The sequence below is a fragment of the Cervus canadensis genome, chromosome 17, assembly GCF_019320065.1.
Source record: "Cervus canadensis isolate Bull #8, Minnesota chromosome 17, ASM1932006v1, whole genome shotgun sequence".
Classification (NCBI taxonomy): domain Eukaryota; kingdom Metazoa; phylum Chordata; class Mammalia; order Artiodactyla; family Cervidae; genus Cervus; species Cervus canadensis.
This window is the reverse complement of record NC_057402.1, coordinates 39,721,179-39,737,756: the sequence shown is the minus strand read 5'-3', so window position 1 is coordinate 39,737,756 and position 16,578 is coordinate 39,721,179. Positions and strand designations below refer to the sequence as shown.

The 16,578-nt window shown below is 39.4% G+C and overlaps 1 protein-coding gene across 10 annotated transcripts in view; it reads right to left on the bottom strand.

Moving 5' to 3' along the window:
• Window positions 1-16,578, bottom strand: part of TJP1 (tight junction protein 1) — a 260,471-nt gene that overhangs the window by 29,239 nt on the left and 214,654 nt on the right. For all 10 annotated transcript variants that reach the window (XM_043490191.1, XM_043490183.1, XM_043490184.1 and 7 more), the window contains 5 exons: window positions 15,636-15,739; window positions 14,876-15,044; window positions 14,525-14,672; window positions 1,429-1,568; window positions 410-515 (listed from right to left, as the gene is read on the bottom strand). In XM_043490191.1, coding sequence (XP_043346126.1) covers window positions 410-515; window positions 1,429-1,568; window positions 14,525-14,672; window positions 14,876-15,044; window positions 15,636-15,739 — 667 coding nt within the window. The remainder of the gene's footprint in view (window positions 1-409; window positions 516-1,428; window positions 1,569-14,524; window positions 14,673-14,875; window positions 15,045-15,635; window positions 15,740-16,578) is intronic.

Here is a 16,578-nt window from a genome sequence, read left to right as displayed (position 1 = left end):
TCTCATGTTTAACTAGAAAGTTTTTCTTCTTTTTGGTCACACTACATAGCGTGTGTGATCTTCGCTGACCAGGGATTAAACTCATGCTCCCTGAATTGGGAGTGTAGACTCTTAACCACTGGACCACTACAGAAATCCAGAAAACAATTTTCTAATTTCTGATCCAAAACCTAGGTAGAAAATAGTGGTGAGAAAGAAGTAAACATTCGAAGAAGTATGTTTTCCTCTAATCTCTGATTCTATCATATAAACAATTTAAAAACTAAACAAACGAAAGTCTAATCAGAGCATTATGCAGCACACACTATGTATAAAAAAGCATTTGTAATACAGGTCACAATTGAACACTCACTCTAAACCATGATCAGTAACAGGCAGAGAAAACAACGCAAGTTTAAAGCCACATTACCGAAGAATGCCATCTTCATGAGTTGAATTGGGCAGGACGCCATCAGAAGGACTAACGGGCAAATCCACATCTGGCTGTCCTACCTGGGCATACACAGGCTTTGGTTCTGAAAGAAGAGAAAATCTAAGTTGTGCAGCAAACACTGTACAAAATGGAATAACAGTGCAAGCAACCACTGCATAACCAAACAATAAAAAGTCTGCAAAATATAGTGAAAATGGAAGTTCAGAGAACCTGATCAGGGACATATATACTACATATGTGTCTATCAGGGTACATTTTACAGTCATATATTCTGATATCTTTATAACATGTATGTACATTGCATGGTCACCTGTGCTTTCCATAGCTCCAGCTGTTAAAAGTCTGAAAGAATCTACTTTTTAGGGAAGAATAACAGAGGAATGTATGAAGAGAGAATCCCTACATTTCTCTGCTGGGACTGTCACTTTGTTAACTACTGTAACATTTATTTTTAAATATCCACATTCCTGAGACTAAGCAAGCAGAGCAGAAAGAGGTTCTGGGAGAAGGACCTGAGGGACAATAGAATCGGAACCTCTAGGCCTTTTAAGCAACCCTGCAGGATATCTCAGAACCCTGCAGGTTTCCATGTGTGGTCTCGTATCCAGTTCGTCAAGGTACACTTCATAAAGAGTTTCTGAAAACACTGTCCACTGGCAAGATAACTTCTAATGTTTCCCTTTAATGAGCAGTGTTTGAAAAACAACCTCACTCACTGTGAACAGCTGTGAACCATGAATAATTTCTACGTAGAAAATTTGAAAAACATTCAAGAATGCCTACTCATCTACAGTGACCTCCTATCCACATAGAAAATGCTGGAAATATAGAAAAATTCCATGGGTAGTTACCTACATAGGTAGTAGGTAACAGCAATAGTAGCAGTAGTAGTAACTGTATCTTTGTATCTCCTGCAAATATAATTCTGTAAATTGTAAAACAGTTTAGTTTGACTGAATGTTTCCTGCACTTCATATTTCATAAGTGAGGCTTACCTGGAAGATTGGGTGCTTGTTTCTCATTTCGCTCAACTACAACTTCTTCCACTGTTTTAGGTGTGTGATCATCTGCATGCTTTACTGGAGTTGAGACAGCCCCAGGTTTCGAAATTCTCTCTTCCTCTCTGCTCCGGAGACTGTACATCAGTAAAACAGAAAGTTATGAGCACATCATGAAAATCATTTGTAAAGAGTACAAGAACAGCCAAGACAATGTCAAGAAAGGATGACAAAGGACTTACTCTAAAAGATATCAAAATACTGTAAAAAACTTAGTAATTAAAACTAGAGTAGCACTGCCACAGATCCATGTTGAAAAACAGAAAATGCACAGATACTTCTGTAGGACCAAAGTTTATCATGGAAGCAGCAGGCCAAAGCTGCTGAAACAGAATAGTGTGTAATAAGCAGTATCAGAACTGTTCACTAATCTAGAAAACCTAGCTCACTGCGTATATTGATGACATAAAAGTAAATCAATGTCAGATAAAGCCTTAAACATAAAATACCATTTTAAGAAGTACTATCAAAAATACTTTTAAAGTAAGTCCCAATTAACAAAAGCCATAATATATCAAGTAAATACATAAAAAGGTTTAAAAGGTATGAAATAATTGGAGAAAATGTCATATGTAGAACCAAATGAATTTTAGAAGTTCAAACAACCGAATATTAGCAATTTGACCAAACAAAATGTAACAGAAGTTCAATTTAAAACTACACATTGATCCAACAATACATATAATAAGGATTTGATATTTAGAATATATAAGAACTATGCATCAGTTTAAAAGAGACAATTCAGGAAAAAATGACTACTAGGAAGAGGAAATTCACCAATAAAGAGTGAATAAACACAGACAATAAACAAAAAATATTCAACCTCACTAGTAACAAGGCAAATGCAAATACAAAAAACTAGAGCTCTTACTACTCGTGAGAGTTCTCCAATCATATCAAGCTGTAAGAAGGACACAGAGATACAGACATTTGGAAAAGGACAGTAGAAATAAGAGTAAACACAAAAAAGAGTGTACAAGTATTTGAGGGAAAAAGAGGAGTTATTTATCAAAACAACAACAAAAAAAATGCACATACACAAAAACCTGGAATCCTACTCTTAGATTTATCCTGAAGAAACACACACATACATGTCCAAGACTTTATAAGAATATTTACTCTGATAGCAGTTCGACTAGCAATAAACAAACTCAGTGTCCATCAACAGTTTCCCCAGAAAAATACAAACTATAAAAAGTGAACTTATCTATCTATCTATCTATATATAAAGAGGCCAATACATATGCTTCACATAAAAAGATAAGTCAAGATCTACCATTTAACGTTTTGGTAGAAGATTTTATAGTGGAGTTCTTCCAACTCTGGAAAACCTAGTAGTATTTTTCTTCAATCACCCTAGATCATAGAAAAATATAGAAAGCTTCCTAATTCACTTTTTAAAGACTTTTTATTGTAGAAAATCCCATACATACATACAGGGAACAGTATCATAAAAATCTCATGTACCTATCTTTAGTATTTTTCAACTTTCTGTTGATTAGCAATTCAACCTTAGGCTGCTGCTGCTGCTAAGTCACTTCAGTCGTGTTTGACTCTGTGAGACCCCAGAGACGGCACCCACCAGGTTCCCCCGTCCGTGAGATTCTCCAGGCAAGAACACTGGAGTGGGTTGCCATTTCCTTCTCCAATGCACGAAAGTGAAAGTGAAGTCGCACAGTCATGTCTGACCCTTGGCAACCCCATGGACTACAGCCTACCAGGCTCCTCCGTCCAAAGGATTTTCCAGGCAAGAGTACTGGAGTGGGGTTCCACTGCCTTCTCCAAACCTTAGGCTAACAGAAGCTTAACACCCAAATCTTGATAATTAACAGTACCAAATGAGAAGACAAAAATATTTTAAAAGATAAATGGAGGTGTTCTCTCTAAACATCCCACCCTCGCATTATCAAGGGTGAAACAGATCACCAGCCTAGGTTGGATGCATGAGACAAGTGCTCGGGGCTGGTACATTGGGAAGACCCAGAGGGATTGGGTGGAGAGGGAGGTGGGAAGGGGGATCGGGATGGGGAATACATGTAAATCCATGGCTGATTCATGTCAATGTATGGCAAAAACCACTACAATATTGTAAAGTAATTAGCCTCCAACTAATAAAAATAAATGGGGGAAAAAAAAAGATAAATGGAGGGAAAAAATTCCAAATAAAATACTAAGGGAAAATAACACTGTATTAGAGGATTATTATAATGATACAGTGGTCACAGCAGGGCTGTTTCAAGAGTACAAGACTAGCTCAGCATTAGACGTCTACCACACAATTCTATCCAAACATTACAGAAAAAGTTAATACTAGCCAAATGAGCATGTGAAAACAATCAACAGCCATTCCTAATAAAAGTCACAAATAAAGCAAAGATCAGGCAACATAATAATGAAACTATTTTCCGAAACCAAGAGCTATTATCATATTATGTAGTTAAACACTGAATCTATTTGCTCTAAAACCAGTAACAGCACAATGACACCTGCCAACATTACTGTTATTTACCACTATCTGAACTCGGATGACAGAATCATGCAATAATGCGCCTGAAATACTGGCAGAAACTTTAATGAGTATAAAAGAATATTAAAAATTATTTGAATTAAAATAACTTTAATTACATTGAGAATTAAATATCCTCAACAATCAGATGGAAATGAAAGGGTAAAAATATCTCTACAGCAATAGCATTAAAAATTATACATCTATACAAACCTAGACTAGGGGAGCTCTCCCTAAAAAGCAAGATAAAAATTCAAAAGCCATGAAAAACCAACACCCCAGAGAAACGAGCAACAGAAATGAACCAGAAATATACTAAAGAAGAAATTCAACATGGATAATATCACACAAAGATGGTCAGTTCCACTACTAGTCAGGGAATAAACTAATAATAATAAGTTACCGTTTTGCACCCACCAGATTGGTACACATGGAATTCTGAGAAACAAATGAAAGCACTGCCACGTATGTATCACTGAATCACTTTCCTACACACTTGAAACTAATATTGTAAATTAAATATACTTCAATTTTAAGAGTAAGATAAAAATGTAAACACTACTTTCGGAAAGTAATCTGGCACTAACCATGAAAAATTTTAAATGCCAACACACACTTTAAGTATTTTAGCGGTTAAAAAAGCCAATATACGAACCCATGGGCAAAATGAAAAAGACCTAGAAAAAGACTTTCCATAATATGGAAAATTTCTGATCAAATGAAAAAGCTAAAAGGATGCTTACCTTGTGTTATGTGACATAAGCTAACAGCTGGGGAGTAACGTGCAGAGCCTGATATTTTAAAATTCTTTGCACAACACACAGAAACTCTATATATGACGCTAAATGTTGACACAAGTACAGAGAAAAGCTTACTTCAAGTCTAAGATCCAGATGTAGTGGAGCTGGTAGCTGTGGCCTGTGCCACTTGTTCTAATGAGCATAAAATGCTTTCATAATTGAAGATAAAAAACTAAAATCTTAAACTTACAATGAAACATGCTGGTGGAGCTGGTAGCTGTGGCCTGTGCCACTTGTTCTAATGAGCATAAAATGCTTTCATAATTGAAGATAAAAAACTAAAATCTTAAACTTACAATGAAACATGCTGTAACCAGAGATATGAAAATAGCCCCAAAACAAAATGTGAAGAACAAATGGCAGAATACATGTAGTGAGACACCACTGAGGTATTAAAGACCACTTTTTCCCACAGCTGCACATGTGCGCACACACACACACACACACACACACACACACACACACACACACCCCCATGTGCAGAATTACCAGACAGATGGCAGTGACACCGGTTCACAAAGGGGGAAGCAGATACAACAGCAGCCCAGAGAAACCTTAGATTTATCTTGACTGTTTCAATTTTCAGGTGGCTCAGACAGTAAAGAAATCTGCCTGCAATACAGGAGACATAGGAGCCATGGGTTCAATCCCTGGGTGGGAAAGATGCCCTGGAGGAGGGGGCACGGCAGTCTTCTTGCCTGGAAATCCCATGGACAGAGGAGACTGGTGGGCTACAGTCCATAAGGTCACATCTTCTTATAAAAAGACTGAAAAGTTTTAAAGTATTTTAAAACAATGATTATTTAAAGATGAGATTAAGTCTAAAGAATTTGTCCCTTACCAGGAAAAAAATTTCTTCCTGATGTCCTCCTGAAAGAATAAAACATATGCTTTTTTTATAAGAAAAGTTTTCAGAGTTCTATTTTTAAGTTAGTTTAACTACTGTGGGGAGGGTGTATTCCAGTTTTAAATAATATGTATTAAAAGAGCTGCATGTAAGTAAAACAGTCTTTTAGTAAAATACACACACACACACAAAACACACACACACGTATGCCAAGATATTTTCTAGCTCAAACCAGAATGAACTACTTTTAAATCATAAAAGGTTAAACTTTTTAGCCATTGCTTATATAACAATGGGGCGGGCTTCCTTGGTGGCTCAGATAGTAAAGAATGTGCCTGCAATATGGGAAACCCAGGTTCAGTCCTTTGGTTGGGAAGATCCCATGGAGAAGGGAATGACTATTCACTCCACTGAGCTACTCATTATTCTTGCCTGGAGAACTCCATGAACAGAGGAGCCTGGTGGGCTACAGTTCATGGGGTTGCAAAGACTCAGACATGGCTGAGCAACTGACACACGATGTATTAATATCTCACATACAAGTAGTCTAAGTATAAATAAATACAATTAAGCTATCTGCAAACTGTTCTAGGCGATTCATAATAAAAATAGCAATACAAAATAGTAAATTATTCTTGCATTCTTTGCTCTAAAAATACAAATGTACAAATGAACATTTTGAAAAGAACACAATTAAAGAACTACATAATTTTAATAGTTCTACAGAATTCTGTTGCTTTCCAACTGGCTTAAAACTATCTGTTTAATAAAGATCAAATCTCTGGACTTTCCTGGCAGTCTCATGGTTAAGAATCTGCCTACCAATGCAGGGTTTGATCCTTGGTCTGGGAAGATTCCATGTGCCTCGGGGCAAATATGCCCATGTACCACAACTACTGAAGCCTGTCCATAACCAGAGAAAACTGCCATTGAGAAGCCCATACACCATGTCTAGAGTTGCTCCTGTTCTCTCTAACCAGAGAGAGCTCACACGCACCAACAGATCTTTTTTTTAAGTTTTAAGTTTAAAAAACAATTTCCAATTCCAATTGATTTTCTTCCTTTCCTGTAACTGAAAAAAAAACTTCCTGAATCTACAACATGACTAAGTAACACTGATGATAACTAAGAATCAAAGGTAATATTTTAATGTGAACATCCTCCCCAATGGTAACAGGCCTTGTAATAGGGCTCCTGCTCCGTACAGCACACAAAAATCCCACAAGTATTTCGTTTTTGGCTAATTTTCATTCTCTTCTGACTACCACCTTTCATTAACGTAATTACTACACCTTAACACTGAAGATCAGTGGAACTCACATCATTCTATTAAACTGTTCACACGATCAATATTTAAAAAAATCATTATTCTTTTTAGTGCATTTCCATTATCTACCAAAAGGTGGAGGCATTATTCAATACATATAGATCTAGAGCCATGCTGTTAATACAATCATGAAGAAAGTCATTTATGTAGCTTGAAATTTTCTAAAACTTACTAAATGAGGTGAAATCAAATAATACATTTTAACTCAATATAGTTAAAATATTAAGAACCATAAATCATGAAGTAATCATAATCAATTACAATAAATCAGTAAGTAATCATAAATTATAAATGAGGTATTTTACACATTGTTTTTTGGTGTACTCAGCCATCAAACTCCAGCATGTATTTGAAAGCATTAGCTGCTTAGTCGTGTCTGACTCTTTGTGACCCCATGGAGTGTAGCCTGCCAGGCTCCTCTGTCCATGGCATTCTCCAGGCAAGAATGCTGGAGTGGGTTGCCATGCCCTCCTCCAGGGCATCTTCCTGATCCAGGGATGAGAATCTTATGTCTCCTACATTGGCAGGCGGGTTCTTTACCACTAGCGCCACCTGGGAAGCCCCAAAGTTCTGTAGAGCACAAGTGTTAAGATAGTCTCTGAGAGAGTTTTTAGTCACATAAACAAACTCAATGGGAACAGAGCCTTAAGTCTTATCCCGTCAACTCTGTGTGAGAATAGCAGATATAACACACACTCAACCAGATCAGCAATAGACGGCTTTAAGAGCAAGACTTCAGGTGTGAGGTCACAGCTGTCTGGGGCCATTTAGTGCAGGCAGAGAGCAGGCAGCTGGGTCAGAGGGGCCTGGAGAGACCCGGACAGGGGAAGGGGTTTCCTCCTCCAGGTCCCCTTAGTAGGCAGGCAGGCCGCAGGCGGCGCACACTGCGGGAGGGCGGCTCAGCGGCAGCAGCTTCCTGACACTTCCAAGGGTGCTCAGGCACTCGGTCTCTGACAAGACAGGTCCTCAAGCACTGCTTTCCCTGGGCCCTCGGAGGGCAGGTTCCCTGTAAATCCACCCAGCGACACCCCATAGTAAGCCTCGGACGTGTGGGGCAGGCTCCACCTCAGCACCACTGCTGTTGACCTCCTCACGTGTGATCCACACATTCTTCAGAGTTCTCTTTCGTTTCCTAACTGGCTAATCCTCCTATTAAACCTGTTCTGCTGAAACTGTGCTGTTTCTTGGACCCTGATGAAATATACCAGACTGTCAACTCTTCAAGTTTTATTTCTGATTTCTAGCTCTCAAACACCTCCCAATGGACTGGTTATATCTTATTTAAAAATAATCTGAATATAGGAAATAAACTGAAGCTGAATGTTTACTGTAATAAGACACCCTTTTATAAAGCCCATTTCCTGTTACCTAAGAAATGACTCATCCTACGAAAGCAAATTTATACCTTCTTTTCAGAAACATTTACTGCATACAGGATGGCAAGAACTACATAGTTTAGAAAGAAAACAAAAACTAGGTGCCCTTTAAAGACCACAGGACTATCTCGCCCCTAATTAACAGTAAAAAATAGAAACTCAGAAAGTAACTTAAACCAGGCTCCCAAGTTCTTCTCCACTAACAAGAGTTCAGGACGGTGGGCCCCTAACACATATGAGGAAGAAAAACCAAGGTGCACTCAAGTCTGGTAACTCAGAATGCTCCCACCAGTTAATCCCCTAAGTTATATATGCAAACACACAGATATTACACACTGCAGTTTCTCCTCGACAGCAACTCAAAAATTACAGCACGGCACAGTGGATTAGAAGGTGAGCAAGGCAGAGTGAGCGCTATGGAGATTCTGGGCAGGTGCTCAGGCAGAGAAGCCAAGAGCTGCCCCTGGGCGTGCTGAGAGAGCAAGGAATGACCACCATACATCCACTGGACTGTATCTGCAAGCTAAGCTCTCACAATTTAAAATCTGTTCTTTATACACTGCAACGTTTCCTAGAAATACATGTGGTGTATTCTTTTGAAGAAATAATGACTGTACTGCTCACTGTGACAAGGGGCTTTCATGATACCTATCAGTCTGCACAGAGATTCTCCTCCTGCGTGTTCGTTTGTTTCGATGGTGACAACACTGTAACCTAGCCACCTGAATTAGGAGAAAACAGACCCATCATTCTGCAAGTGTAATTTTTGAAGAAATGAACAGCTTTTAGTAAGGAATGACTGAAGAAAAACTAAGAAGGAAGGGCATCCTTGCCAGGGCTTCACTGGTTGGGTGACTGTTAGGCACTTGGATTAATGTTTTGAGTAAAATAACCCTGGACTGTGCAGGATGTTTGGCTGATCTTATAATAAGACCAGTGTTACCACACTCTTCATTTTTTATTAACATTCTCTCAAAGGAAATAAAAGAACTGTCCTACATTATTTAAAAGCAGAAATAAAAGTTCACATACTCATCACTTTTATATGTAAGTGAAGTGGTCTGTTTTTAACTATTTTATGTTTTATACTGTACCTGTATAAGAAAATAATTCCCAGCTGATGGAGTAAATAGAATGTATACTTTTTACTTTAAAAACAGTGACAATAAAGTACAATATTTAAGCTTGCTTTGGTGCCACTGGGCCCACAGTCTCTGCTTAGAAGTTAAAATCCATCACTACATAATATCCACAACATCATTACACCGGGGTCTCCACTAACTAGAGAAACGTTATCAACTGTGACCCTGCCTTCAGCTTGGACCCTTACAAAGAGTACAGAAAACAAAAGGTCACTCTGGAGTTCTAATCCAGTAACCTAAAATTCCCAAGGATTGAAAATAACAGTCAGCGCTTACCCTCAACAACAGAAGTTCAGGATAGGTCATCAACATTCCACTCACTTTCCAACATTACAAAGAATCTTACCAAAAAAACCTTCAGTAACAATTCAACTTAGAAAACAACTGTTTTAAAGTTTCACATTCTCCCCAACCAATTTTCCAAAACCAGAAAAAAGAGAAAAATTTCCAAGAACTCCAAAGCACTGGCTCCTCCGCTTCTGTGGCCCACCCCACTGGCTGCCACGCTGTTCTCCCAACAAGCTGCGAGCTGCACTCTCTACCTTACTCCGGACCCGTCCTCCACTGTGGCTCCTTCTCACTGGCTCCCCTGAAGACCAGGTGACCAGAGAGAAGCCTTCTTTCCATATATGCATATGTATATAAGAAATGACTAAGTAATACAAAATATAACCTTTACAAATTTTCTACATATGAACCATATCCTAATTAGTTTGAGCTTTTACTGCAATAGAGTTTTTCAACAGTGTACCTGCTTACGATAAATCAGCAGCACAAGAGTCACATTAAAACAGTTTATAGAACAGAACCACAGCGTAAACATATGTTGCTCCTCTACAGAGAAAACTCACAAAATGAGCCTGGTAAGTAACTCTAACAACTAGGGAGAATGCAGTATAGCTAGGCAGAGGCTTGGAACTCACTCTGCACCTCAAATACTCTATAGTGACGAGTCCCCTTACTGACAGTCCTGTCAATCAGCACGAGGCAGTGCCCCAGTGAGGACCCCCAGCTCCATCCTGAGCAGTCTCAGTCCAGAGCAGGCAGTGGAACGACACTGAATAAAATATACAGGACAAACCTAGCAACAAGCATCAAATGATTTAACAAAATCACTGTAATAATTCTTTCTACACACATACTATTTTTTAATTTACAAACAAAACTATTTTAACATCCTAGACCAGGGAGGGACTGGCAGACTTTTTCTGTAAATGGCTCCGTGGGCCAAGCACTCTCTGCCAACTTTTCATAATTATGACACTGTAGGATGGGTTCCAATAAATCTTTATTTGCAAAACCAGGCAGTAGGCTGGATCTGGAACACAAGCTGCAGTTTGGCAGCTGCTGTTCAAGACAACAATTAGGGTACACCATTCATCTGATTGTAAGGAAGAAGTGAGCACGTGTGTTGTGCTCAGAACTCAGCTCTCTAAGAAAAGAACATCACATAGAGGAACCTACGTAGGTCACAACAAGGGAAGGCTCTGAAGGTTTCTGTTCCCTTGAGTAACCTTCCCCTTCTTTCTCTACTCCAGGAAGGGCAAGCACTTGAGTCAAAAGGCCAAGAGGCCTTAATCTCTTGTCAACAACATAACCCTGGACTTTATCCTTAAACTGACTAGCCTATGGAATGAGGAAATCTTCTTAGAAATGGTCAATGTGAGCACATGTGGACAGTCTACAACATGAACTGTTCCTACTACTAATCACTGTAATAAAGGAAGCTGCTAGTATCTGCGCCAGGTGTTATAATCACCTTTCACAACTTTGTGGTGTTTGATGCCTTCTTTGTATCAAATGAGGAAACTAAAGCTCAGAGAGGGATTCAAGGTGGTGCAAGTAACCAATGACAGGCAGGGGCTCAAACCCAGGAAAACTGGCTTCAAAGTCCAAAGAGATGACTGTATTCTGTTGCTTCTGACAACAGAAGGTTACTCCATTTCTGACAAAATGAAGGTTACTCCATTTCTGACAAAATGAAGGTTACTATTCTCAGCAGATAACTGCAGTCTTACAAACACACAGATATTCAGAAATCCAGGGAGGGGCAGTAGTGTTTTACACACTAAACTGAAACTTTTTTCACTTGTCTTCTTGTATCACTTTTTAAACCACAGAATTATAACATTTGTAAAACAAAAAGCATCTGTTCAAACAAACAACACAAGGAAAATGATCCATGGTGTTTTTTATACTAGGATTTTACTCTCCTACTATATCTAAAGCAGGATGAAACACATGCTGGAATCAAGACTGCCAGGAGAGACATCAATAATCTCATATAGGCAGACGACACCACCATTATGTCAGAAAGCAAAGAGGAACTAAAGAGCCTCTTGATGAAAAGTCAAAGAGGAGAATGAAAAAGTTGGCTTAAAACTCAACATTCAGAAAACTAAGATCATGGCATCGGTCCCATCACTTCATGGCAAATAGATGGAGAAACAATGGAAACAGTGACAGACTTTATTTTGGGGGGCTCCAAAATCACTGCAGATGGTGGCTGCAGCCATGAAATTAAAAGATGCTTGCTCCTTGGAAGGCAAGTTATGACCAACCTAGACAGCTAGCTATTAAAATGCAGAGACATTACTTTGCCAACAAAGGTCCGTCTAGTCAAAGCTATCGTTTTTCCAATAGTCATGTATGGATGTGAGAGCTGGACTATAAAGAAAGCTGAGCAAAGAAGAAATGATGCCTTTCAACTGTGGTGTTGGAGAAGACTCTTGAGAGTCCCTTGGACTGCAAGGAGATCCAACCAGTCCATCCTAAAGGAAATAAGTCATGAATCTTCATCAGAAGGACTGATGCTGAAGCTGACACTCCCAATACTTTGGCGACCAGATTCAAAGAACAGACTCATTGGAAAAGATGCTAGGAAAGATTGAAGGCAGGAGGAGAAGGGGCCGACATAGGATGAGATGGTTGGATGGCATCACCGACTGATGGACATGAGTCTGAGCAAACTCCGGGAGTTGGTGATGGACAGGGAAGCCTGGAGTGCTGCAGCCCATGGGGTCACAAAGAGTCAGACATGACTGAGTGAGTGAACTGATACTGAACTGATATCTAAAGTGTTTCTCAAAACGTAAGGACCCTCTAAACTAAAATTGCACAGTTGTCTGTGTTTTAATAGTAACTTTATGGAGGAAATAAAACCTTTAAGCAACTGGTACTACTTTTCATCCTGCCTTTAGGCAGGCTAGTTAAATTTTCAGGAATTATATATCAGCACAAACATATGGAAATAAATCTGTAGACTTTTTGTCTTCTGTAGCCGAAGTACTATCGTCTCCTTAGGATCTACTATGTGGTAACACGCGGAAGAGAACACTATTATATTAGAAACTTAAAGTATTATTCCCTGCCTCCATCCCAGATGAACTCAGAAGCAGGCCCAAGATTCTATATTTTTCAAAGATCTAATATAATTGGTGTCACCTATAGAGAATACTTGAGGCTCCCAAGAGAAGTAAAACATTCCAATATAATAGGAAGATACCTAAAAAAAAAAGTTTTAAACCCTCTTCAACATTTAAAGTTACAGATGCCGAATATTTAGGAAATCTAAATGAAAAATGTAGGTACTAAAAAGACCTATCTAAAGTTTAGAATTTGGTTACAACAGATACAAACGGCCAAAATTTTGATGAGTATTTCTTTCTTTTTAAAGGAAAATCATGTCCAAACGGCTTGCTGCCAGCCTGGCTTCTAGGGGAGAGAACTGTGTTAGGACTGCACCCCACCCCATGACTCATCTGGTTGTCAGTTCTATTGTTGTGTATGTGCTGCGGGCAGCTGTCCTTTTCCAGGTAAGGGGTGCGCTGTGTCAGCAAGATTTTCAGAATTAAGATGTTAACGTACAGCGGTTAAAACTAGTAATCAGTTATTAGTCAGTTTTGCATGTGACATACTATAATATTCCTTAAAAAAATCATTATAATGTTAATTACGAAGCTCAGGGTTAATACAATTTATAAATCTAAAATCTGAAATTCAGAGAGAATCAGCTTTACAAATAGCTAAAATCAGCAGTGTGCAACAACTGTGTCAGGGTGATTTCTGACAGTCTTCAGGAAAGCTCTCTTCCGAAAGGTACTTCTCATTTGCTTCCTCAGCATCCTTGGGAAACACTCCCTGTATCCACTTCTGGGCATTCTATCTGTTTTGTTTCTCTTGGCAATTTTAGTGACTTCATGGCTTAGGTGAACACCACCCTCATGCAAGTCAGTCACAAATAATCACAGTGAATCTTAAACCGGTCAGCTCTGGACTTGACTAAGTGCACAAAGAAGAGCTCTACATGGACTGCTGCTAAAACCTAGGTCCACTGTTGGCCAACAGAGCCCTGTGAACATCCAAAAATCTTACATAAAATGCTACATACATGTATCTGTGAATGTGCATCTTTCTGGAGAGAAGGATCATTTCCCCCCCCGCCCCAGATTCTCAAATGTGCATGTGACCCCCTCAGACCATAAACTCAGGTAAGTCACATAATACTAGCATGGCAGACCCTTTGACGTAAATAAATACCACACAGTGTACTTTACAGGGAAAAACAAAGTCCAGGGTAATCTCCACTAAAAGACTTCTACTATACACATTTAATTTGTCCTAAAGCTTGTTAGCATCTTCTAATGCAATGGATCAGCAAACTGTAGCCAAGAGCCAACTGTTTTTTTTTTTTAAATAAAGTTTTACTGGAAAACAGCCATGCCCATTCATTTATGTACTGTCCACAGTAGTTTTGAGCCACTAAGACAGAGATGAGTGGTGGCAAGATTTGGATCACATATCTAAAACATTTACTATTTGGCCTTTTATGAAACAGTTTGACTGACCTCTATTATTCTAGCTAAGAAATACATAAACTAAAAAAAAAAAAAAAAGAAATACATAAACTGATAAAGAAACAAAGCAAATTTAAGTAATCAAGAGAAAATCTATCTTCTAGTTTTATTTCTTAGCAAACCCAGAAGCGTGCACCAAGCACACGCCACTGTCTCACTTTACACAACAGAGGGATTACCTGCCACTGCTGGGCTGCTGTGGTGAGTGTCGAGAATGGTCAGAGGGCTCGGACCGCTGGTCAGGAGACCGAGAGCGGCTGTGACGGGGAGGCCGGTCGTGGGATCGACCTGAATGGTCTGATGCCAGTGACTGGATTTCTGAAATATCTGTTAAACAAAAGGGTGCTGTTTATTTTCCCAAGATTATAGTAAAATATAAGGCACTCCAATGATAAAGGAAATAAAGTTACTAAATATAATTTCCCATATAATGGTGGATTTAAGCATTAACTTAAACTCAAACATGTACAACCTTCCCACTTTAAGCAACAGATCACCTCGAGGGTCTCTAGAAACAGAACCACACTCACCGTCCCTCTCAGAGGCGTCAGCAGAGTGGATGCTGTCGGAAAGGTCAGGGACATTCAGCAGGGTAGCCCGCTCATCTCTCTGGACCACCATCTTTAACTTGCCCTTAGACCTCTCGATCAGCGTCTTCGCATCTGTCAGTGACATGTTTTCCGTCACGGTACCATTTATCTGCAACAGAAAAGAAACTGTAGTTTGAAGCTAAATGACAAAAATACAAGCATTAACTTAGTGAGACACAGACAGCAATATCTCAGCTGCTCCCAGGCTTGCTCTGAGAGCTAAAATATTCCCTTTACACTTTCCTAAACTATCAAAGCACTCCTCCTTCCCGAAATGATAAACCTTCACTATACTCACTACATGGCTGCTCCGCCAGAGGAGCCCACATCACACCCTCTACCTCTCCCTGGCCACTTTCTGTGACTGAAGAGCAAACCAATAAAGCTGACATTTCAGTAACATCTGGAGGAGTCATCAAAACCACTTAAAGTGGAACAACAGGCAAATCTGTCTACAAAATAACTCCTGTTAGTGAATAATATGCGTCTGGAGCTATTAATTCTTCAGGATGACACAATGCCCAAAGAAAAGCATCAGTGTTGACATGGAGTAATAGTCATGGCAGGCTAGACAGTCCCCCAAATATTGATTTCTAATTCTTCTTGGAAAAATCCACTCAAATATGAAAAGGAGCTATGTGGGCACACTAGAACTTGTTTTCTATTGTAGTTCATCAAAATGTTAAGAACATGACTATACCTTCAATACAACATCGCCTTCTTGAATATTGCCATCTCTTGCTGCCAAACTATCTTGTGAAATTTCCTTCACAAATATATGGCTGGCCAATCGAAGACCATATTCTGAAATAATATATTTAAATGTCTTTAGTGTAAAATCCCAAGACACTTAACTAGAGTTTAAAAGTATGAAACGAATAATCACCGCACAAAGAAAGTTTTTAAGTACGAGCAGTAAGTTATTCTTGGCCTTCCTGCAAAGAAGACATTTCCTTGTGTCATCATTAGTTGTCACCACCAGTGTGAAAGCACAGGGCAAGTCCGTGGTCCAACAGCAGACTGACACTCATGCCCTCACTGTGCAGACAGAGAGGACTCTGAAGAGAAGACCATCCCCTCTGACCTGTCCGGCTGATGCACCAGGTTCTTAGGTTTTAATGATAACAATTCTGAAAACAAATACCCTGGGAAGCTCAATGTATTACCACGTGTATACTATTTTTGTTTCCCCCAGTTCCTACAGAAGAGGATTTTGGGTCCTAAACCCGTCCAACTCTGAGAGGCATATGCAGAACATCAGCACGAGCCACTAGAACTAGGGCCTGGAAGGAGCCGAGTGGAGAGGGGAGCAGTTAAGGATGCAAGTCCTTCCAACAGCCAGCAGAGCACCCAGGATGCAGCAGCAGGAACAGGACCTGTGGGCAGGGGAGCAGTGAGAACTAAAGACATTACCGGCAGAGTCCAAAAAACCATCCAGGGGCCTGCAGAGTGATGGACTTTTTTTTTTTTTTAATTAGAACAATATACAATCAGTATAATGTCTATAGGAACAGGATTGCTCCTGGTTGTGTTAGGAATCCAACTGGGGGCAAGAAAAATAGAAGGGAAATAAGTGTTATTTTTAAGGTGGGCTAAGACCTGCTACTCAAATTTTTAGAAGTTACATCAAAGTTACAGTTTAA